The 26,084-nt window shown below is 32.3% G+C and overlaps 1 protein-coding gene across 1 annotated transcript in view; it reads right to left on the bottom strand.

Annotated features, from left to right (window-relative positions):
• mtgo (miles to go) overlaps positions 1–26,084 on the bottom strand; it is a 302,612-nt gene extending 276,528 nt beyond the window's left edge. Inside the window, exons 1-2 of the mRNA XM_076397618.1 lie at positions 25,983–26,084; positions 4,915–5,487 (exon numbers count right to left, since the gene is read on the bottom strand). Coding sequence (XP_076253733.1) covers positions 4,915–5,467 — 553 coding nt within the window. The 5' untranslated portion in view covers positions 5,468–5,487; positions 25,983–26,084. The remainder of the gene's footprint in view (positions 1–4,914; positions 5,488–25,982) is intronic.

Here is a 26,084-nt window from a genome sequence, read left to right as displayed (position 1 = left end):
AAAATTTAATGGACTTCCAAAATAAATAAGTAACTCAGTGAAAAGAAAAATATATGAATTGGATATTTAACACAAAAAAACGTTTTAAAATAAAATATGCACATAAAAATCGTTGTAACAACTAAATAAAAATAAAGAAAAACCTTATTTTTTGAAGTCGGTTCAATTTCGGTTAGAAATATTTTATTTTTCTCCTTTTAGTATTAGATATTTACTCGATAAATTACGCAGTTTTTTAAGTATTACAATGAATAGTCCAAGTAAGAGTGAAGCTAGTAAAGTTGATATGACCTACTGTGATGGCAATTAACTTTTCAAAATATGCCCTTGATGTTTACGAATTTTCGTGACAATTTTTGTATAGTATATATTTCCGTTATTCTGCTAATTGGTCCATAACCGTTCATTGTCTCAGAATAGTGTAAACCACATTAATTTTTTTACAAAATCAGCAAACCGAGAATCGTCGCTTCGCCCAGCTTAATTAACTTAAATTTATTTGCCTGAAATAAACATACCTAAAATGAATAAAATGTCAAGGCACTTCCTGTGAATTTGTCACTAGTAATAATAATCTCAGACACAGACGCAGATACCATTAGAAAATCAATTAATAAATTACGGGAATGTTAACTTCAATGAAAAATTCAATACTACAAAACAGTGGCATTGGCTATGTAATTAGTTCTATGATAATAATAGGTGTATATCTTTGCCTCTCCCATTTCCTATAAACTTGGGCATCAACATAATCCCGTATTAATATTAATGGGTTTCTGATAGCATCATAAATTTATGTTCGATTGAAAATGCCAATTTACGAGCTAAATTCTGATTATTTCTGGGAAGCCATATTCTTAAAGCTTATTCTTTGTTTTAATATGAATATGGAGATGATTAATAGTAAGTATAATTAATAGTTAAAGGGAAATTATTACAGATTATAGTTGGTGTGTCATGTGACATAACTTTAGAACACAACATGTAAGTCGCATGTTTAGTTTAGTCCCAGGTAAAAGAAGTCTACCTCACACAATGTATTCTTCAACGTTGGCAACTATTTAATAACATCATCGTTTGTAGTCTTGTGAAGATCTCTTAAAAATATATCTAGTTTTTTAAGGAGGGTTTCGTGGTTGTTTGAAAGATAATAAACTCTGCACCAACTTTCTTCATCATTTTTATATTTCTGAAGCCTGCAGCTGAAAATACCAGAGTCGATAGTATTTCTATATTATCTCTTATTTATATAACCGATATTGTTATTCGTCGTAATATTTTGGGATCATCAAGTTACATCATTCTTTCTTTTTCTTAATTTATAATCATGAAAATTATTATATTCAAATTATAAAATAATGTTATAATCTCAACATTTTTCATGCACAATGAAATACATCAGGTTCCCACTGTTACTATGAATTAACTGTTTACTATATAATCGACGCTATAACAGTTTCCGAGACTGACACCTTTTTATTTTGCAGATTCGTAATTGCTCAAGAATGTGTTTATGATATTGTTAAATAAAATTCTACAACGCTACCCAGATTTTCATAAATACGATACATGTTGTAATTATTTGTTGGAATGGATATGACTAATATTTGATAATGTAAATTCGAGTTCAAATTACAGTTAAAGCACTGTATATTGAATGCTTAATGAACTCAGCTTTCACATCCATCTACTTATACTTATAAGAACCACTGAAATCTACTTAAATTACCCTCTAATACACTGAGGGTTTCGACTCTATTTGATTCTTTACACTTTTACATCTACTGCACAAAAATATAATCAAATCTATAACGATTGTGGGATATGCTTAGAATATTTCAGCGATCTGCAACCACTGCTATCTAACTATAATTTTTCTTGCTACAATATTTTTAAAATTGGATTGTTTCATTTGTTATATAATGTTCATAATTGTATACATAGTGATAATTCTTATATCTATACAAAACATAAAAATGTATATTAGTGCTCTAGACCACAACTTTAGAACGGTATCTGCAATACTAATAGCTAAAGAGAGACTAATACCTAATTATTAATACCTTTTTTATTAAATCAAAATATAAGCACAAAATAATTAATATATTTGAAATTTCTCGACAGTATCCATTTTCATTGTTATCACAGATTAGCAATCACTGAAGTTAATGTCTCATTGATGGCTGAATATAACCTTCAAGTTCTGAAACCTTTGTTCCTTTCGAACAATCTTAAAACTGATCAGTTAGTAGTAGTTAAAATAATATTGTGAATAGATAAATAGATTTAGGTAGGTATTAAGCTGAATTGTGTGTATGTAGTAGAATATAAAATACGTGTAGTAGATAGGTTAAATAAGGTTTTTGTTTATGTTTATTTAGTTATTACAATGATTACAACATAAGTTTGATTATTTCTTTAATTTTTAGTGAGTTCCTTATTTAATTTTTTTTATTTTACTCTTCTTAGTGTTAGATACTTACTCAATAAATTACCCAGTTATTTTATTAAGCATTACAATGAGTAGATCAAGTAAAGATGTAGCCCGTCTGAGCAAAAATAGGAATAAAGAAACAATGATTGAAAATAACGAACGCTTCGACGTATCAAGTGACTTGACAAACGTTTTAACCAAACCAGAATAACAACAAAAAGTCGTTGCCACCGCCGAGAATCGAACCCGCGACCTCCGCGTGTGTGCTGAATACTCTAATCTCTACACGGCTTAAACTGAACGGCTTTAGCACTGAACGACTTTCAGTCTTCCGTTATATCAGCTCAGCAACAAAATTATTCACCAATATCTGATTATTTTAGATCAAAAATATGTGAAAACTTTGTACGTGCTTTTGAAATTTGGGGTTTTCCCTCTATTCCCCCCCTTTCCCCCATCATATCCTGGCTTGGTTGTAAAGGGAGTACCTCGGAAGTGTACTCAATCAAATAAAATAATAATTTTGAAAATCCGTCCATATTGACGGAGAAATCGGCGAACATACATAAAAAAAATACACACTCGAACATAGAACTTCCTACTTTTTTGAAATCGGTTAAAATGCAAACCGAACGAAGTGTATCTCACAATGTTGAATGCTGAGCAGTCATAAAGAATCAAACATTTGTCCTACGAAGTTACTAGCTTCTAAAAGTATGATCAAAATCTATAATCACTATAAAAATTGGTCCTTCGAATATATTATTATTAAAAACTATATTATAGAAAGTCAATAAAACAACATATAATTAGTACAAAATTACAAGCCATATATATTTTTTCCTCAATTTTCAAACTTCCAAGGAAAACCTTTTCTAATATATTGAATAATTTGAAATCTTTCCGCTAGCACCCGAAATTCCACTGCTTTATTTCCTAAAGATTTTAGCTCAGAAATTGAAATCTGAGAACAGACCAATAATAGCAATATAGTTTATATTCATTTACCATAGATTAGTACTTAATTCCTTAATTAATGACTCTCTCCATCAGGGGATACATTCTTGAACTTTGTTTATTATATAAACGATAAATACTATTCTTTTTTATAATCTAACTATTACTATATGAGTTACCACTACTCTGTATCATGCGTTCTAGACAGAGAGTAAAACTATCTATCGCTGGATTGGTTGGCGCAGTGATAAATATGACAGTACGGTTCACCTACTGTTGCGATAGTCGCGGGTTCGAATCCTGTTGGGGCATGGTCGTAAATTTATGTTTATAATTGTTTTATATTTGTGATTGTCCTAGGCAAGAGTGTAAAATCCGACAAGGAAAATGATCTCAATCACGCCAGTGTCCAGGCAGATTAAGACCGGTTGTCTTTTGGGATGATTTCTGAGTTGGTCATTTGCCAGTCGGTAGACTTAATGCCGAGGACCGTAGTTCGGAGCCCACGTTAAATATATATATATATATATATATATATATATATATATATATATATATATATATATATATATATATATATATATATATATAAACTATACATTTTTATCGATCTAATCGTTAGTTCGAAATGAACTGTGGAGTAATACGTCGACAATAAATCAAAGATAAACGGAATCTTTAGAAATTCTTCGTTGCGATAGTTATTTTTTCGACCTGATTTTCCATCTTTGTATTTAAATCAATGGCCGATCATTCTATTGTCACATTCTGCACTGGAAAATACGCCCGTAAAACTATTAAGAAACGTAATAAAGTTAGATGGCAAGAAACCTCGGTCGCAAATGATATATTTATGTATGTTGCCACTTATGTGTCGTCACATAGATTGCTCGACCGCCGCATTTTTTACGAAATGATTCATTTATTACTGGCGATTGCTATTCTGTTGATCTTTGAACTTTCCTTAACGCCTTTTTTAGATAAGCCTATCGTTTAGCGTGAGAAACTATTTCATATATTGTATTAAAGCATTGGAAGTTGGTAAATTTTGAATGTAAACTGTTTAAAATAGGTTAGTGAGTGTTAGTTCTTAAGACAGTTTGCATGTATTTTAATATACAGATATTTGTTACAGTAATTAATGATATATATCAAATATATCTCTGATCTTTTATTGAAAATATTGTCAAAACAAGTTTTAATATAATTAACATATCATTTTTAATCTTATTATCTTATTATTATCTTATTTTCTTTAGTTTGGTATGTGAGAAATATGATCAACTTTACAAATTGTGCTCGAATGTCCACCACATGGTGATTATTTATTACAGTATTATTTATTATGTTCCAAGACCTTCCTTCATTTTAAACTATACTTCTTGAAAGAAACGTTCAACCCATAATGAACATCTTTATTTATTATAGTTTAAGGCACTTTAGGATAGTGAAACATATTGGGCTTCATCATTAATTTATAGTAACTTTATTTCAATATAAAGTAAAAATAATATTTTACTGACCTCTCAAAACTTCAACGCTGCCATCTCCCATCGTCAAACTGATGGTAACTCCCGGATTAACGTGAAGGTACACCACGTACTCTTCTCTCGTCCGTGCCCCGGATGCGGATGGTCCGGGCGTGCCGTAAAACCCCGCCCTCTGAGGCTCGAAGCCCGGCCCGAAGTAGAACTTCGCGGGCGTGCCATTGGTCGCGCCGTTCGTGGCCACGCCCCCGTTCGTTCGCGACGCGCCTTCGCCATTTAAACTGATCACGCCTCCGTTGCACATTTCCGCGCATTGGGGTGGGGGAAACGGACAGTGATGGTGATGTATGAAGTAGTGAAAGGGGGGACTGTGGACGTTGTGCACGTGAACAGGGTTGATCGAGGTGAAGGGGTCGGTGCAGAAGTGGGTTTGGTTCTTGTAGGAGTGATGGTGATTCGACTTGTGGTGACGCGGTTTTCGAAGCGGTACATAGTGAGTTATCGTAGAGGTAGAAGGTATGGACGAGGAGGTTGTTGCAGGCGCAGACTCCGCCATCGGTGCGGGAGAATCGTCGTGGACTTTCACCATTTATGTTGATAATTTTATACCTGGAAAAAATATCACTATTAGTTCAGTGTTAACTTAATGGTATATTACTAGATAATAAGTCTGTCGGGGGGAAGTATCCAGGCAATGACAGTTAAGGTAATAAAATTGTCAGGTAACTCTGTATTTTGTGATTTTTTTATGTTTTTCTGAACAGGTTGAATAATAATGGTAATGTAGATAATAACACTGATAATGGTTATTAACTGACTGTCTGGCTTCAACAGTAATATTTGTTATTTAAAAATAGAGTGTATATTTATATCCTGCCTTCTAAAGCAAGTGCAGGCTACGTCAGCTGATCAAGAACTACCGAGTATACCCGAAAGTCATTACAGGTTTTTCGAAATAAAAAAATCAAATAAGAATTTGTTTCTATACATACTGCTCATCTTTTAGGTGAGATTTATGGATAATTTATGGATACCATCCCAAAAAAAACTGTTTAACTGAGAAATGACTTCGGATAATGCATTTGAAGTAGCATTTCACTGACGATTTTTCGATTTTCCATTTGTTGATGTGGCACCCTTCCTTCTCATCATTTGGATTTTCCCAATTGTTCATAATTAGTTGCTAATCGTTTCTTGGGTCCCATTTAACGCTTCTACCAATTGTTTTTTGGTTGGATCCAATAGCTCTTGCAGTTTCGAATCCTCAAACTTTTCGGTCTACCAGAGATAAAACCATTGTACCACACAGATGGAAATTATCCTTTCACAACAATTCAAACAATGATATTTCTCTCTTAGAAGATTCTAAATTGCCTGTTGTGTTGTTAATCGATACAAACCAATCTGTCTCTCTGAGAAGATAAATTCTAAGTATTTCATGTTACCAGAAGAAATTTAGATCAAATTAATATCTAATTCTTAAGATGATAAAAAGTAATACATTACACTCAACATGCTGAGTAATGTTAGACCAACTTATTGCAGCAATGGACCAAAAAAACTTACAAAAATTATTAACAGCTTTTAATTGAAATAATATCTATCAAAGACAGCAAAAAAACCTATCAAAATTTCCTTGTATTATTAGTAGAAATAGCTATAACCATATTATCAAAAAATTACCAAAACCATAAGTTCTACTCGTATGGCGAGAAGCAAATATAAGAAGTCATGAAGATGGTAAATGTTTAATTAACTATGGATGAAAACCGGGATACATCCAGCAAAACACAATATTTCTTTATTTTGAACCAAACATTTCTAGGAACTTATATCAACAAATAGAACTGTCAGCTTCGGAGTTTGTTAGAAAAGTCATTGTATCACAACAGAATAGCTTTGTGGTGTTGGTTTTGGATTGATGGAATGAACAATTAAAAGGGAAATGATAAGAATGTTACGATAGACGTAAAGATTAAAACTGTTTCACATTTTAGAGTATCATAACCCAATCTAATCAAATATCATATTTGGACTATATAATTGACAATAGAATAACACTATTAATTTGTCGACATTCAACTATTTTATAGTATCTTCTATTTAAAAATTATATTATTTTAAACCACAGAAAATTATATGAAAGATAATATCTCTAAAAAACTTTTCTATAATTAATTGAAAGTTAGTCTTAAATAGTAAAACGGTAAGTAAAAATATTTACCAGGTATGTGGGTAATTGCATTTTAGTTATTATAATATGACCGTATGTTAAGGCCAGATCGTTTTGGTCGCAAGACTATTCTGTGTCTGGAGCCAGGTTCGTGTGGTATATTATGTACTGTTGAAACATCAAGATACAGTGAATATTTATCGCATGTCGGTAGAGAGTTCTAAGACGTGATACCATCTCATACAACAAAACCAATCAAAGAAGTGATATTACTTACATGAGAACTTTTAATATACCTGTCGAACTCTCCAGACCTGGCTCCATCCGACTACCATGTTTTCGAATGACCTACACGGTTACAGAGCAGCATTTGGCCGATTTCGAAGAAGTTAAAATATGGCTCAATGAATGGTTTAACTCTCTTTTCATACCCTTATCTAGGAACGGCATCAACTATCAGCTATTAACTATGATTTAATCAACTATCAGAAAATATTTATAGCCACAGTTTCAATTGCATTATAAAAATAATTCGGCATAACAGAAAGCCCAACCTATACTTGACTAATCATCTGATATATCCGAAACCCAACATTTTTTCTGCATGAATCCCTCCGAATGTGGTTATAAAATCATTCCATTATACCACCCATAAGAAACGATGTCCCGTTCGTTAGGATTTAATAACGCTTTTTAACATTTCCTGTGCCGGATACTAAAAGTTTGCGTGAGCATTACCGTTTATTTTATTGTCCGCGGCTTCGACATATATGTTATTTTAATAGATTTTATTGCTAATTCTAATTTTATATGGTTCAATTTAATTGTATTTTATTTTCTGTTACTAGAGCAAAACGGTAAATAATGTTATTGCTACTCGGTCACGTTAAACGTCATGGATAATGTTCTGGTCTTGAACAAAACCTAAAAACTTAGCTATTTTGGGACTTCGGAATGACATGAAAATCAGAAACTTTTAAGCGATTATTTCTATAAAACGTAAAGGAACACCGGAGAAAATGAAGCGATATTTTTTCAAATATTTTGAATGTAAAACCATCATTTCATTAAACACCATTGTCATTGTCTGTTATAGATATTATCAATACTAGTGCATTCATATATATATCTATACATATATATATATATATATATATATATATATATATATATATGTATATATATATATATATATATATATATGTATATATATATATATATATATATATATATATATATGTATATATATATATATATATATATATATATATATATATATATGTATATATATATATATATATATATGTATATATATATATATATATATATATATATATATGTATATATATATATATATATATATATATATATATATGTATATATATATATATATATATATATATATATGTATATATATATATATATATATATATATATCTATACATATATATATATATATATATATATATAGCTTCTATTTACCAGATTTCGCCCCATCAAAAAAAAGCTCACCTGAAGAAGAAAAAAGACGAGAATGTTATGGTTATTTGGAAGAAATTCTATACCGTCAACATGCAGTAAGGTATTTCCGTATTAAAAGAAATCCAAGAAGTGCAATCTGAATATAATTCAACAGTTACAGAACGTCCAGTACTACTTCCGAAATAAAGATATCCATGAACTCCACGAACATGAGACTTAGAAGTGGACACCATTAACCGGGTGATTAGAAAATTTCTGAGTAATCATGAATGGAGACTTCTTCATTAACATAATGAATCGTCCAATGAGTCGTGGTAATCTGAAGAGATGATCAAAGAGGGCAAAACATTGTATATAACCAACATATAATACTTCCATAATACAACTGTCTGCGGCTTAAAATAATCTGATCTGTAGGAATATTATTGAAAATTGTTGAGGTAAGTTAAAATTATAAAAACAGTAAATAAGTACAAAATTATGTTAAAAACTCATATCAAACACTGCCGAAGAGATTGATTGATGATATGAAAAAGATAGTAATATGTACCTTTATTACTAAAATAAATATTATAAATATTGTTCAGTTCCTTATTGTTAAAAAAAATTAACTGTGCTATAGTTTTGTCACGAGGTCCAAGTGACAAATCTGTCTCTATAACGTTAACATAAATCGTAGAACCTAAGAACTAAACAAATATTTTAGTTAAGAGCCAAAATAAAAAATCTGTGTTAAATTTTTGTCGCAGAATGTAATATTTCCTCTCATCCAGGCGTACCATATTATAGAAGCCAAGCCTTCTTGCAGTTTGGGCGATTGTATTTATTACTTCAGCAGTAGGTGCCTGTTTCTTCTCCTATTTTATCCTGAGTTCCCCAGGATAGTATCTTGGCAGCATTATGGAACATTTGCCGACTACACAATACCTCCCCAAACATCTCGATGGTAAACTGAATTCGAAACATCGTGTTAGACAAAAACCAGACCAGATCAAGCAATTGTACTGGTTAGTCAGAAGATAATCTCGAGTTCACAAAGAAATTGGTTTAATAATAAATTATATAGCTAATTTGTTAACTAAAATAGTTAACGAAGTTGTAATCCAAACTATGAAAAGAAAGTTCTAACCAACGACGTTAATTAAATCATAACAATGTGGAAGCTACTGGACAACACACACGAAATCAGAAGATTGAAGCGAACCAAACCACACGAACTTGCCTAGGGTATAAGTGTTACACATAACTTTAGCTTAAGTAGTTTAATTTTATTTTAAATTAGGAAATGCATGTATATAACGCGTAATCGCCTTCATTGTGCATTGATGCAAGTGCAAATTAACAGTGGTAATAAATTAGTTTGTAAAATAAGATTGTGCCAGGTATATCTAATGTAAGATATAGTCAGTAATAAAATGTCTTAAAATACCTTAATCTATAAAACCTCTTAAATAAAAAAAATATTTTAACTTCAAACTTAATTTATTTTCCTCCCAAAGCACTGTAAAAGAACGCGAAGACTCTTAATTTGTATCACAAGACTCTATTCTTATTTATAGAACACCACAGTTGATTAAGCAGATACTGTAATTAGAAGCGTTTAATCCGAAACGTACGATTTCCGTTAACCAGTTCAATTAGATTTTTTCCTCCGTTTTAATTAAGACGTATATTATGAAAAAGAGCCACGGGAAAAAAACAACTAGCGCAGGTAAGAAGAATTTATGGGGTAAAAAACTGGTCCGATGGGGGGAATATTACGGTGCGGGTACGATGCGGAGCTGGAGAGTGCGTCGACACACAATTTTTCGCGATAGTCGCGGATTCTCTCTAGTATAACCTGTTTTCGTAGCCGCTATCATTTTTGTTTATTCCATTTGGTCTATCTAACCACGGCCTTCGAGCGGTTTAGCAACAGAGGCGGACACCTTGATGCTGAACGAAAGTGAAATGGAAACGGACAAAGGAGATCACGAATGGGAATGGGATAATGGTTATATTATAGGCGAGATGAACAGTGTTTCTAATACGAACATTAAAATATTAGTACATATAGTGTAGTCAAAATAGTAGTGACGCGCGTCATCAATATGTGCCTGTCAAAAGCCGTAAATTAATTTAACAGTCAGACAATATTTTCCTTCTCATTTTATTCTATTTAAAAAGAGATCCAACATGTAACCGAGAGAGTCTGCAAAAGTTCTCCGTTTGTTAAACGTCTCCAAAATTCTTAAAAATATTGTAATTACCAGCAATAAACCGGCAAAACGTTGTTTTAAAGCTTTGTTTATATAAAGCGTGTAACTTTAGTGTAAACTATAGCTATAAGTTATTATAATTTTATAACTGAGGAATACATATGGATGTATTTTCTCGCGCTCGTCTTGATTGAGAATTAATCCAAGTACAAATGAAATGTAGTAATAAATTAACTTATAATTAAGATTGTACTAAACGTATCTAATAAAGATGTTATAAATAAAATAAACAAGCTCGTTTTTGTACATTAATTTAGGGAAATAAGAGAGAAAATAAAATTGAATAGATTAGTTTATAACGAGAAAACTATCAAAAACTTACTGTAACAAACTTAGAACAAAAACATCGCGAAATATGCATCCGGACACCCTCACTTCACTTCGCCACGCAACTCTTTCGTCCTGTTGCTAAGCAAACGAGAGCGGGAGATGTGGCGCCGCTACCCCGGGGGCGTCTCCGCCGTCCAGACATCGAAGTCTGATTATGGACCCGCCAGACAAGGCTAACATTGTCATGCAATAACATAATAATCCCTTCTGACACTCGCGTCCACGCCTGATGGATCAACATTTTTACGCAGCTCACCCACTCGTCAAGCGGTGATGTTTCGGTATTGGTCTGTAATCGGTTTTCTTGTAGGTGGTAATGTGGAATACATTAGGCAGTGTCATTTGGTAGAAACAAGTGTATTTTTAGTGTATATTTATATAAAACTAGCAGTCTCGCTGAATTTTGTTCCTCCTGACAGTCAATGAATATCATGCTACCTTTTTCCAAAATTTAATTTACAATTTTAATAAGATATCAGGTCTATAACTTAATTGTAAATGATTTAAAACAGGTGGGGTTACAGTGTAACAGATCAATTGAAAAGTCCCCGGCCTACCTTAGTAAAATTATTATTAATCATTCAACATAATTCCCTTCAAAGGTGACATATTGATTATAGCGACCCTCTAACCTTTCGATGCCATTTTTGTAGTACGATTTGTTCTTTGCTTCAAAATAGGTCTGAGTTTCAGCGATCATTCGACGAAAGTTTCTTCCCAACGAGCATTCTTTTGTGATCTGAGAACATGAATTAGTCGCTGGCGGCCGGATCTGGAAAATACGGTGGATGAAGAAGCAATTCGAAGCACAATTCATGGATTTTTGCCATCGTTTTCACTGACTTGTGACACGGTGCATTGTCTTGGTGAAGCAGCGCTTTCTTTTTCTTCAAATGCGGCTGTTTTTCGGCCATTTCGTCCTTCAAACGGTCCAATACCGCTATGTAATAGTTGCTATTGATGGTCCTTCCTTTTTCAAGGTAGTCAATGAAAATTATTTCAGGCGCAAATATAGACGCCATAACTTTACTAGCGGACTGTTGCGTTTTCCCAAGCTTTGGAGAGGGTTCATTATGCGCAGTCCACTCGGATGACTGTCGATTGGACTTCGGAGTGAAATGATGGAGCCATGTTACATCCATTGTCACATATCGACGCAAAAACTCGGGTTTATTACGCTTGATTATTTTCAAACACTGCTTCGAATCATCAACTCGTCGTTGTTTTTGGTCAAAAGTGAGCTCGCGCGGCACCCACTTTGCACAGAGCTTTCTCATACCCAAACATTCGCGAATGATATGATGTACACGTTCAGTTAATATCTTTAGAGTGCCTGCTATTTCATTCAATTTCAATTTACGGTCATTCAAAATCATTTTGTGGATTTTTTAAATGTTTTCGTCGGTAACAACCTCTTTTGGGCGTCCACTGCGTTCACCGTCTTCGGTGCTCACTTCACCACGTCTGAACTTAGCATACCAATTCTTGATGGTTGATTTTCCTGCGGCAGTGTCCGGAAACTCGGCATCAAGTCAGGTTTTTGCTTCAAGTGTACTTTTTCCCGTCAAAAAACAATATTTTATCAACACGCCAAATTCCTTTTTAGCCATTTTTTTCACAATAGCATAAGTTTCTTCACTCAAAATGTTATAATTCACAAGCTAATAATACGACAGCTATTAAATTTATACACGCATCTTTTGAGGGTTAGGGCTAACTAAAAAATATATGGAGTTCTTAAAAAATGTTATCAGTGCGTTGAAAATATCTGAATTGGTACCGTGATTAACTTTTTTACGTAAAGAAAAAAGCGACTGGAGGTCACTGAATGTTGTGCGAAACTTATGGCAACACTTCCAGTTTCAACTTCTGCGCAGCTAAGAAAAATTGAAGGCGAAGGTTTGAAGAATTCACTCGAGTAATGATTGCTATAAAATGGAAGAAGAATATGCATAATTGTTGGTAACCATTTACAATCGTTTGGTTTCGTTGTTTCAGTACAAACTGGCTTTATGAGTGACTGATAAACCAATCTCTTGCTTGATTTTGAGTCTAATACGCTCTACATTTTGTAACGTGATAAAATGAATTCAAAAAATATATTCACTTCAACAATTTATTTGGATAATAGCAATATAGATCAACAGACGTAGGAAAATAAAATATTTTAATAGCGTCTTAGCAAGACTTTGAACTTTATTGAATCTATGTATTTTGAAGCCTAGGTTGTACTGTTTTTGTGATGGTCAATAGATTAAATTATTTTTGGAGTTAATTTTCTTGTTCCAGTTCAATTCAACGTTCCATGTTCAATATTCATTTCAATGACTGAATGATTGAATGAATCAAAAAATGATATAATACGGTATCAAAAGATCGAATGAAGCTTCTTTATTTCTCCATTTTTCGTCAGTCCATGCAAAATATTACTGAGAATTAATTATTTATAAAAATGCATTTAGTCACAATTTCAATTAAAATATGCTATCCATTGTGCTGTTTTTTTTTATTACTCTTCGTGAGTCCACAATCTGCCCTATTGGCAATAAGTATTTCTTATGTCTATATTATATATACATGGCATGTAGAAAATCACTTCATTAAGCAATCTTCTGTATAAAATATTATCTTAATTAATTAGTCTTATTCTAATGCTTATTCTAAACTCTACATATGTCCAGTAATCAGATCAGGTGGTGTTAAACGTTTTAGTCTACGCACTTCACTATCACGTCGCATATTTAGCTGATTAGCGAGTACATTGGGATGCACTGACACTCTTTCGAAGTACTTCACACAAACACGTTGGATTACACTCGTTATAGGTTCTAGAGGAATATCGCGTTGTATCACTTTATTTGAAATATAGTACGGAGCATCAACAATGGCACGCAACACCTTATTTTGGAACCGTTGAATGATGGATATATTAGATTTGATAGCGGTACCCCATAGTTGAATTCCATATGTTCAAATGGGCTTGAGTATAGACTCATACAGCAATACCTTGTTATCTAATGATAACTTGGATTTGCGCCCAATGAGCCAATACATTTGATATAATTTTAGTCCTAGTTGTTTCCGTTTAGAGAGTATGTGCTTCTTCCAGGTTAGGCGTCGATCTAAATGCATACCAAGATATTTAACATGCTCTGCTTGGGGGAGTTGACGATGATTGATATTTACTGGTGGACATGTTCTTCTACGCAGGGTAAACGTTATATGCGTGGATTTTGATTCATTGGCTTTAATGCGCCATGTCTTCAACCATAATTGTATTTGCTCCAGGTGGGTTTGTAGGTTAATTGATGCTGTGACTGGATCTTCATGGGATGCTAAGATTGCTGTATCGTCTGCATATGTTGCCACAGTAGTTATTTTTGTGGTGGGCAGATCAGCCGTATACAGAAGATACAGTACTGGACCCAGTACACTATTGTGCTGTTTAACCATAAAAATTTCATAGTAATTTTAGTTTCAGGGGCAGATTTATTAGTTGTTGATGTTATTTCGAATACATTTTCTCACTGTTATCAAACGATGATATTAAATATTGCCAATCGAGCTTCTTGACTTTGTAAATATTCCAAGGTTACGATATACATATATATTTATTAACAGAAAGATGATGAATGATGCTTGTTAGATTAACAAAAAACATCATGTTTTTGACCTTCAAAACTCTTGTAACCCCTTAAAATCACCTTTGCGTCTCAAAACAATGACCCAAAGCCGAACCCACAAATATTTATCTCGAAAATTTCAATATCACCTCACAAATGCTTGTACGTCAACGTTAAAATGTCACAATTCATCATCATCGTTTCTCTTTAATCTTCGCACAAAGAGAATAACAAAGAGGAGACGCCATCGAAGAAGCAAAACAATCTAACCAGCTCGCGAAAAAGAAAAACGCCACTCACTCAGCCTCAAAACCACAGGTCGGTCCCTCCCCGCGTACATTTTTACCACTCGACAAGAAGCGAATCCCCTTGAAAGTATTACCTGTGCAACAGGATATTTCGCAAAAGAACGAAAATAACCTGCGAGGAGCTGCATTAAATCTTGGCAAATATGGGAGTGCCAAGAGCCGGTGACATGGAATGGTACCAATGGTGCCAATGTGTTGTTGACCGTAACCAGTTCGCAAACGTGTTTGCGTATTTTGTTTAAATCTCGAGACATTCAAGGAATGCACTAAGTAGCTACAGGATGGCACTTCGATGAACATTCGAGATAATAGCTTTAACACGGTACGTACGTCTTCCAATTTATCATATTCCTGTAATAGTACGGTAGCTAACTGTATATATTATTCTGTATTGTGTATACGGTGTCGTTAGTTTCAATTCTCGTTTATTTGTGAGTGTATTTTTTTGTTTTACTATTTTTATAGATTATATAAGCATTGTATTGTTTTAAAGAAAATCTTTCCTATATTTATAGTGCCTATTAGTAAATAAAATTGAAAATAAATTGATATGAAAGTATTTTAAAGACTTCATACATCACCAAAATTATTGTTATAGAAGAAAAAACCAAAGCTGAAGCTGCATATTACTTGCCAATATTGCAGTTTAACAGTATATATAAATATATATATATATATATATATATATATATATTTATATATATATATATATATATATATATATATATATATATATATATATATATATATATATGCAGTGACATTTATAAACATTATTTCACAAGAGACTGAGATAGGGTCGATGGGTCCTCCTAGTTATATATATATATATATATATATATATATATATATTTATATACTATTCATATATACTTATATATACTTTCAACTATTTTCTTTTATTTCTGCTTATGTCTGAAAATTTGGACATTTTCTATTGCAAATTTTATTGTATTAAGTAAGTATAAAGGACTGTATCTACAAGAAAGTTGTTATGTTATAAAATTTTATTTATATATAATACATTTGTAGTATTGTATATTCAAATATGTGGTAATTTAGTAAATAGTTTATGGCATAGTTAAGATTCATTGTTTGAAATTCATTGTTAAAGAAAATTTTTCCTCCTATATTTATAGCGCATATTAGTAAACAAAATGAAAATAAGTTGATATGAAAGTATTTTAACGATTTCATACATCAACAAAATTATTGTTATAGAAGAAAAAAATCAAAGCTGAAGCTGCACATTACTTAACAATATTGCAGTTTAACAGTATATATATATATATATATATATATATATATATATATATATATATATATATATATATATATATGCAGTGACATTTATAAACATTATTCCACAAGAGACTGAGATAGGGCCGATGGTCCTCCTAGTTATATATACGTATATATATATATATATATATATATATATATATATATATATATATATATATATATATAGTTTCAACTATTTTCTTTTATTTTTGCTTATGTCTGAAAATTTGGACATTTTCTATTGCAAATTTTATTGTATTAAGTAAGTATAAAGGACTGTATCTACAAGAAAGTTGTTATAATATTTTATTTATATATTATACATTTGTAGTATTGTATATTTAAATATGTGGTAATTTAGTAAATAGTTTATGGCATAGTTAAGATTCATTGTTTGAAATTCATTGTTAAAGAAAATTTTTCCTCCTATATTTATAGCGCATATTAGTAAACAAAATGAAAATATGTTGATATGAAAGTATTTTGACGACTTCATACATCAACAAAATTATTGTTATAGAAGAAAAAAACCAAAGCTGAAGCTGCACATTACTTAACAATATTGCAATTTAACAGTATATATATATATATATATATATATATATATATATATATATATATATATATATATATATAACTAATGTTCAATTATTAACTAGTAATTCGATCCTGAAAAGGCAGCTATTTAGAAAAGGATTGTACATGCTACAGCTGTATTATTTGTTGATAGGGAAAAGTAATCTGCCAAAATATCAGAGAAGAGAAAAGCAGACCTAAGCAGAAATAAAAGAAAATAGTTGAAAGATATAGAAAGTAAATAGTTTATGGCATAGTTAAGATTCATTGTTTTATATGTTCTAATTTATAATTTTAAATTAATATTAAATTCTAAAATATAAATAATAATTTTAATATATAAGTGAATATAATATAAAAATTTAGTATTATGCAGTATTTTTCTTTTTACCGCCTCTAAAATGTTTCGTAAATTAATGGCATGTGCTTACTGTTTTTTTAGTCATTTTTACTATATATACAGCTTAATACAGACTAATACAGAGTATATTTTACGTCTCGAAGATTAACACTATGCCGATATCAGAAGCTTGATTATAGATAAGACACAGCCTTACTCATGACGTCCTAAATAATACTGAGAATATTGAAATATTTCTAACACTGGGTACGCGCGTCAATTTAACGGACCACGATGATTTTTAATGTATCCTCATAACAAGACTAATAAAGAAATATATTAGTATATAAGCTCTAACAGACAATTAGCGAAGACTGTTCAATACGTCTCCCGAGCTCAACGCTACAATATTCCCTTTATTGTTATTATTAACACAATGTTGAACCTAACTTCCCGTCATATTGTAATTTCAAGCGTCTAGCCGTAAAGAGAAAATTAACGTACATGTTACCCGTACAAATAGCTCCGGCTCAATGTTCTTGGTTTATTTCTCTTAAACGGGCCCTTAGGTTGACGGTGTTAAAACACGGCGAAAGCGACCGACCAGGGTGGGGGGATGAGGTTGGTGGAGGGGTCGGGTGCCGTCTAATGAAATCCAGTTAAGGGACGCTTAGTTTAACAAAAATAATTTCGCAAGCCCGGTTGACCCCTAACCTTTTTAATCGCCTTATCTCTGAATGAAACATTCGAATATGTCAAGGCTCCACGGCAAGAATAAATTAGACACATAAATCAGTTTACTAACAAAAAAAAGAACGTTGTTCTATAGAAATTCGTGTTTTTATAATTTTGAGGCTTAATTATAAAGTATCGGTACAATGTATTTTATTCAAGTTATTGTCCATCGATAGTCGCTACACTTTTTCATCATTTAGGCAATTTACGGATTCGAAAGAACGATGTATATTTTGAGTAACAGTAGTAGCATAAAAAGTCAAACATTGCTCAGACAGGTTACGACTCATATGTCCGAACAAGTAGTAAACAGAAGGAGCAAGGTCTGGAGAGTACGGCAGATGGGGTAGCACTTTCCATTTTTGTGTTTCCAAGTATGTATTCACCGGTTTTGAAACATGTGGTCGAGCTTTGTCATGCTGAAGAATGACATTGTTGTGCCTTTGCTCGTATTCTGGATGCTTTTTCGCGCTGAATTGTTGGTTTCGTCGAGTGATACCTTCCAATCCCTGTCTTCAGTGTCAAAATCGCCACTTTGAAAACCTCAAACCCAGTATTTATATATTGAAATCGATGAAGCGTGATTGTCAAAAGCTTCACACAACATCCGAAGACTTTCAGTCACCTTTTTATTCAAATTTAACTAAAAATGTAACCAACTTCCCAAATGCGGTTTACTCGGCACAATTCGGACAATTTTAATGCACCGAAAAATATGTTTTGTTCACATTTCGACGGAAAGAATACACAGTAACACTATCTGTTGTAAGTCCTTTAAAATTAATTTAAAATCCTGATACATACGATTGTTTGGATAATGGTTTCGTATTAATTAATTTTTGATTGCGTGAGTGCTAAAATATTTTTCGTTGTTAAAAAAGTTAAGTTCAGGTTGTGTTCACTGTTACAAGAACAAAAATTCTTATAGGGACTGATATGTATTTGAAAAATATACGGAACTTGGAAAAAGAGACTTGCTAGAGATATGGAACATGTATATTGGGTGTTCAAATGCAGTCGTATCATTTTTCATTTAAAAAGGGTGCGTATTGAGAAAATTTGGTAAAACATATATTAATTGAAATCGAATCCTTTTTACCAATGAGGGTTTAACTGGAGTAAACTGTTTAATGTGGGCTCAGACCTACGGTCCTCCGCATTAAGCCTACCGACTGGTCGGAGACCATCCCAGAAGACATCCGGTCTTACCCAGCCTGGTTACTGACATGACTGTGATGGTTGTTCTTGTCGGATTTTCCTATAAAGACAGTTGCAATTACAGACATAAAATACATCCATGCCCCAGCAGGATTAGAACCCGCAACTGTCGCAACAGTAGGAGGTCGCCTTGACAATTTTCTCAATCAACAACAAGACATCTATAGTAATATTTTCATTCGGTTTCAGTAGCTCATAATACAGTATATATATTTTTATTCACAGCAAGACTTTATAACCAAGAAAATCCTGCTTCGATGCCGATGTAGATGGCCCTTCTGAACTAACTCATGATTTTTTGCCCGTCGAATATTCATCTTCTTTCACCCTTCCTTCTTGCCTGGCAAGAAATGAGACTGCGATTCGTGTCATCGTTAATTGCTTTTGGATCTTTATCATCTCATGTAGATGTCTGGAAATAATTGATTTATCAACTGTTAAGCTGTTTGAAATTTTCTGTGAGTTCAGGTTGGTTTTTAGTCGAATAATTCTTGCAACTCCATTAACCATTCCTTGTCAGGGACATCAAAATCAAAATCCACAATTGGGATATCATGCATATCGCAACATCCCCGTAAGCTTCCAAAAAATACATAATGGGCTTCGTCAGCATATTATAAAAATAATGAATGTCGTTCAATGACCATAACTTAATAAAACTAGTATTCAAAATATATGTCTAAAATCTGACAGTAATGACTACTGCCTGGTCAAGTCATGAGACCTCATGATTGCCACAAATGGTAGTAGGAAGATAAATGTTTGGTGGATATGAATAAAGAAGTCCGTCCTACCGGATATTGTCTTTTCCTGTAAAATATCAGTTTTGGGACGTTCCATCACCATGACTACCACCTTATACCATGCCGGTATAAGTATTTATCGCAAAATAATAGACAATGGACAGATATACGTTGAAGTGTGTTTGTTTTACATCGATAAAGCCGATTATAATGGCACATATCTACATTCAATAAATAACTGCTTGACGTCAATCATGATGCGACATGGCGTCATTGAAAATGCCAATAACGCGGTGCGTCATACCTTTAATGACCTCATATTGTTGTAAGAGACGAATTTATTATGCTATGAGATATTTGGGTTGGTTATTACTCTAATGCAGTAAATTAAAAGTATTAATAAACCAGTCCTTAATAAATACATGAAAACAAATGATGCAGCAAGTTTTAAATTAACTTTAGTAAGTCATAATTAAAAAATAAAGAATTCCCAGTAGCTTTACTTCCGTATGACAAAATTTACGTAAATCCTAAAGAATTTATAAAGGATAACTCAATCTGTTATATAAAGCTATATCACCTAGGGTAACTGTAACTATTTCATGTTAACTTTTTCGTGAGAATCTTTCATCTACGCATCATATCATCATATCATTTTACAAACTTATATATACATCTTGCAAGAAAAAAAGGACAAAGGAAATATCAATCATATCACCTTTATTATAACTTTATCAATAAGTTCATTATGACTGTGCTAGAACACATATATTGTATAATACATACACTTTCAATAATAAGTAGTTTTTAAACATAATTCAAATAAATTTTGTGATGGGAAAAACTTTATCGAATTGAATGCACAAGCATAGGTTTGTTTTCTGAATAAATATAAACAAAAAAAAAACGCGACGCATTTTTTAAATAATCAACTAAAAGCTCAAACTAAATGAAATATATATTTCCTCTCTGTTTCGAAAGAAATAACAAACCATAGTATTATGGAAGGACGATCTTTGGGCAGGAAACATTATATAGTCTTTGAAATACAACGTGCGGTAAAAGGTGCTACCATTTTGATTGCCTCTAACTTTGCTCTAAGAATAGATAAGTAAGTTGGGTTTTAATAAAAAGTTTATCTGGTCTTTACATTTTTTTCATTATGACTGAAAAATTATATCGGCAAAATAGCGATCCACTATGCAACTTTCGACTTTTTATTTTTAAGGCATTTTTCATGACATACTGCAACATCTAAGGCTGAATTTCTTCAATTTCGTGGCGAAAATTGTCTTTAAGATGATATATCGTCTGAGGCTTATCCACCTAAAATTTTGATTTTAAAACCCATAAGAAAATGTCTGGTGCTGTTAAATCCGGAGATCTAGCTGGCTGTACTAAATAGCCACTTCGCGAAATTAGTCTCCGTGGAAAAACGACATTCAATAATTGAACTGGTGAACGACCTCTGTAGGCTGTGGCCCCATCTTGCAGAAACCACATGTCCTCTAGCCCTTGATCTTCCATTTTAGGTACAAGAACATGCAACTGCAACATATTGGTCATTTTCAAAAAAAAAATTGGGACCAATGATGTTTCCTGCATGGATACCACACCATACAGTTGTTTTAGTGGATGCAATGATGTTTCGTGAATTAATTGAGGATTCTGTGTTCCCCAGAACCGACTGTTCCGTTTATTGACGTGGCCACTGAGTAAAAAGTGTGTTTCATCGGTCAATATCAATTTAGACGAAAAATTTTCAATTTCGCCAGACAGCCTTAGGATTGCATTACTGTACTCAAATCGTTGATGAGGATCTCTGGGAACATTTTCTAATTGGTTTTCAAAATTCGCCTTAAACTGCGTGCAGAAATGTGTAAATGGGAACCACGTCTCCGAATTGATGTTCCTGGAGACTCTGCAACACTATCGCGCACCAGACCCACATTTTCAGCGTTACGAGATGTCCGTTGTCTTTGAGAACGAGGCCTGTCTGCTGTCGTACCGTACTGTCGAAAATTCGCATGTAAACGATAAATTGTGGTTTTGTGAGGCACTGGACGATTAGCATATTTTTGACGCCATTTCCGCTGAGTGGCAATAATGGAACGATTATTTTCAGTAAATATTGTCATAATTTCTGGTCGTTCTTGTGGCGTATATTTATCCATAATAAAATTTCGGGGTCTACACAATACAATAGTTAAAGCGAAACTCAGCTAATAAGCACATAACCAAGATGGCGCGCAATCAAAATGGTAGTGGGATTTTTCCCCCACCTATTATTAAGAACAGTGACTGATAAAAGATAATTCGTTCAGGTCTCATTATATTTTTGTTATCTTTGTTTCATTAGACAAGAATGGGGAAATTTGCTCCGTTCTAGAAAAATAAACAATGCGCTAAAAGAATAGTATTTTATTTCCCACTTTCAAATCATTTTTCTTTGATAATTGATATTTCGAGTTCTAAAAAATGCTTAACACTAAACCCCATGTTGATATATATTTGTTTATTGCTCAACAATTGATAATTAATCGTATAAAATAAAAGAACCTGGTAATGGCTTTTAGCACCGGGTTACCTTCGCGGCTATCATTCCATTTATCTCGACATAAAATGGCCATTTGAAAGTTCTAGCGCTGTTGCAGGTGCCGATTCCAAAACAGCAACTGAGTGTTGATTCTTTATTGTCCGTTTCCATTTCGGTGTGTAATTTTATGCGAGAAATTGCATATAAATCGACAACTAATTAGTTTTTCGGATAATTAGTTGGATGTGGTATAAATCTTGATAGAATTTGACATTGCATACGGTTGACATTAAGAAACGTATTTGACATAAATATAGCGCAATATAAACGTATAATCTACTGACTGAAAAGTTCCAAGCCTAGTCAAAAATTAGGTGGTGTTGTATAATCATACTTCCGTTGTTTACTTATAGACGGCTTTAGAGGTTCTAGTTCCTTTTTTAACAAGAGCTTTTACTACCATTTATAATTATCCATTAACTAGTTTTATTAAAAACATTTATACTATGTGCTCATATTTTGTCTTTATCAGTAATCACAATCCCTAACTGATACATTGTCATAATTAGGGATATATCCCCATTATTTCTGAAAGGATATTTCTACGATAAATCACCGCGAATATAACATTTCAAAACGCCACGACATAAAATGTTTTCGGTATTTCATAACAGAACCTTTATTAAAAGAACTGACCAAAATATCAATAAACAATAACAAAACGTGGCTTAAACATCTTGTACGGATTGCAATAATGCACCGGAGAGATATGACGCCCACACGAAAGAGATAATCATAAATATGTTCTTTGGTGCTGAAAGATGAGTAAAATGTATAAAATCAAATGACCAATACTTTGAAATTAATACATATTAACTATTAATAGCAAATAAAGTGTTTTCTTTGGGGAAATATCTGGAAAGGATTTACACACACCTGGTATATGTCGATTCATAAATTTGGGCTTCAGAATATAAATAATAAACAAAAAGGAAGCATTTAGATCGGAATCTACAGGTTGTAAAAAATACCCAGACAGTTTGCTTAAGTTTATTCAAAGTTATATATAAAATCTTCTAGTTATTTTTTTAACAAGAAACTTTACTATCATTTATAATTATCCATTAACTAGTTTTACTAAAAACATTTATACTATGTGCTCATATTTGATCTTTGTCAGTAATCACAATTCACAACTGATACATTGTCATAATTAGGGATATATCCCCATTATCTCTGAAAGGATATTTCTACGATAAATCACCGCGAACATAACATTTCAAAACGCCACGACATAAAATGTTTTCGGTATTTCATAACATAAAGTTGATTAAAAGAACTGACCAAAATATCAATAAACAATAACAAAACGTGGCTTAAACATCTTGTACGGATTGCAATAATGCACAGGAGAGATATGACGCCCAAACGAAAGAGATAATCATAAATATGTTCTTTGGTGCTGAAAGATGAGTAAAATATACAAAATCAAATGACCAATACTTTGAAATTAATACATATTAACTATCAATAGCAAATAAAGTGTTTTCTTTGGGGAAATATCTGGAAAGGATTTACAGACACACCTGGTATATGTTGATTCATAAATTTGGGCTTCAGAATATAAATAATAAATAAAAAGATCGGAATCTACAGGTTGTAAAAAAATACCCAGACAGTTCGCTTAAGTTTATTCAAAGTTATATATAAAATCTTCTTATTATTTTTTTAACAAGTAACTTTACTATCATTTATAATTATCCCTTAACTAGTTTTACTAAAAACATTTATACTATGTGCCCACATTTTATCTTTATCTGTAATCACAATTCAAAACTGATACATTGTCATAATTAGGGATATATCCCCATTATCTCTGAAAGGATATTTCTACGATAAATCACCGCGAATATAACATTTCAAAACGCTACGACATAAAATGTTTTCGGTATTTCATAACAGAACCTTGATTAAAAGAACTGTCCAAAATATCAATAAAAAATAACAAAACGTCGCTTAAACATCTTGTACGGATTGCAATAATGCACAGGAGAGATATGACGCCCACACGAAAGAGAAAATCATAAGAATGTTCTTTGGTCCTGAAAGATGAGTAAAATGTATAAAATCAAATGACCAATACTTTGAAATTAATACATATTAACTATCAATAGCAAATAACGTGTTTTCTTTGGGGAAATATCTGGAAAGGATTTACAGACACACCTGGTATATGTCGATTCATAAATTTGGGCTTCAGAATATAAATAATAAATAAAAAGATTGGAATCTACAGGTTGTAAAAAAAACCCAGACAGTTTGCTTAAGTTTATTCAAAGTTATATATAAAATCTTCTAGTTATTTTTTTAACAAGAAACTTTACTATCATTTATAGTTATCCCTTAACTAGTTTTACTAAAAACATTTATACTATGTGCTCATATTTGATCTTTGTCAGTAATCACAATTCACAACTGATACATTGTCATAATTAGAGATAAATCCCCATTATCTCTGAGAGGATATTTCTACGGTAAATCACCGCGAATATAACATTTCAAAACGCCACGACATAAAATATTTTCGGTATTTCATAACATAAAGTTTATTAAAAGGACTGACCAAAATATCAATAAACAATAACAAAACGTCGCTTAAACAACTTGTACGGATTGCAATAATGCACCGGAGAGATATGACGCCCACACGAAAAAGAAAATCATAAGTATGCCCTCTGGTCCTGAAAGATGAGTAAAACGTATAAAATCAAATGACCAATACTTTGAAATTAATACATATTAACAATCAATAGCAAATAACGTGTTTTCTTTGCGGAAATATCTGGAAAGGATTTACACACACCTAGTATATGTCGATTCTTAAATGTGGGCTTTAGAATATAAATAATAAACAAAAAGGAAGCATTTAGATCGGAATCTACAGGTTGTAAAAAATACCCAGACAGTTTGCTTAAGTTTATTCAAAGTTATATATAAAATCTTCTAGTTATTTTTTTAACAAGAAACTTTACTATCATTTATAGTTATACCTTAACTAGTTTTACTAAAAACATTTATACTATGTGCTCATATTTTATCTTTATCAGTAATCACAATCCCTAACTGATACATTGTCATAATTAGGGATATATCCCCATTATCTCTGAAAGAATATTTCTACTATAAATCACCGCGAAATTAATGTTTCAAAACGACACGAGATAAAAAGTTTTCGGTATTTCATAACTGAACATTGACTTAAAAAGCCGACCAACAAACCAATAAACAATAACAAAACGTCGCTTAAACATCTTGTAGGGATTGCAATGATGCACCGGAAAGTTATTGACGCCCACATGTCAGAGATAACCAGAAGTATGCTACACTTTTGCGGTGCAATTATAAAATAACAGTCGACAATAACGATGCGACGCGTTACGGGAGAGAATTCTCAGGCGGTTTGCCGAAGCGTGTTGGAAAAAATTGTTTTAAACTTACGGTATTGTTGGAAAAACAAGCGCCAGGTTTCGATGCACGGATTCACTGCCACCATGTTTATCGATTTTTGTTTATATGTTCCCAAACTCCATCATCTGTACT

This window comes from Rhynchophorus ferrugineus, unplaced genomic scaffold, assembly GCF_030347505.1.
Source record: "Rhynchophorus ferrugineus isolate W39M unplaced genomic scaffold, kcgeb_rfMv2 rfM3, whole genome shotgun sequence".
Taxonomy (NCBI): Eukaryota; Metazoa; Arthropoda; class Insecta; order Coleoptera; family Curculionidae; genus Rhynchophorus; species Rhynchophorus ferrugineus.
This window is presented reverse-complemented; position numbering and strand designations above follow the sequence as displayed.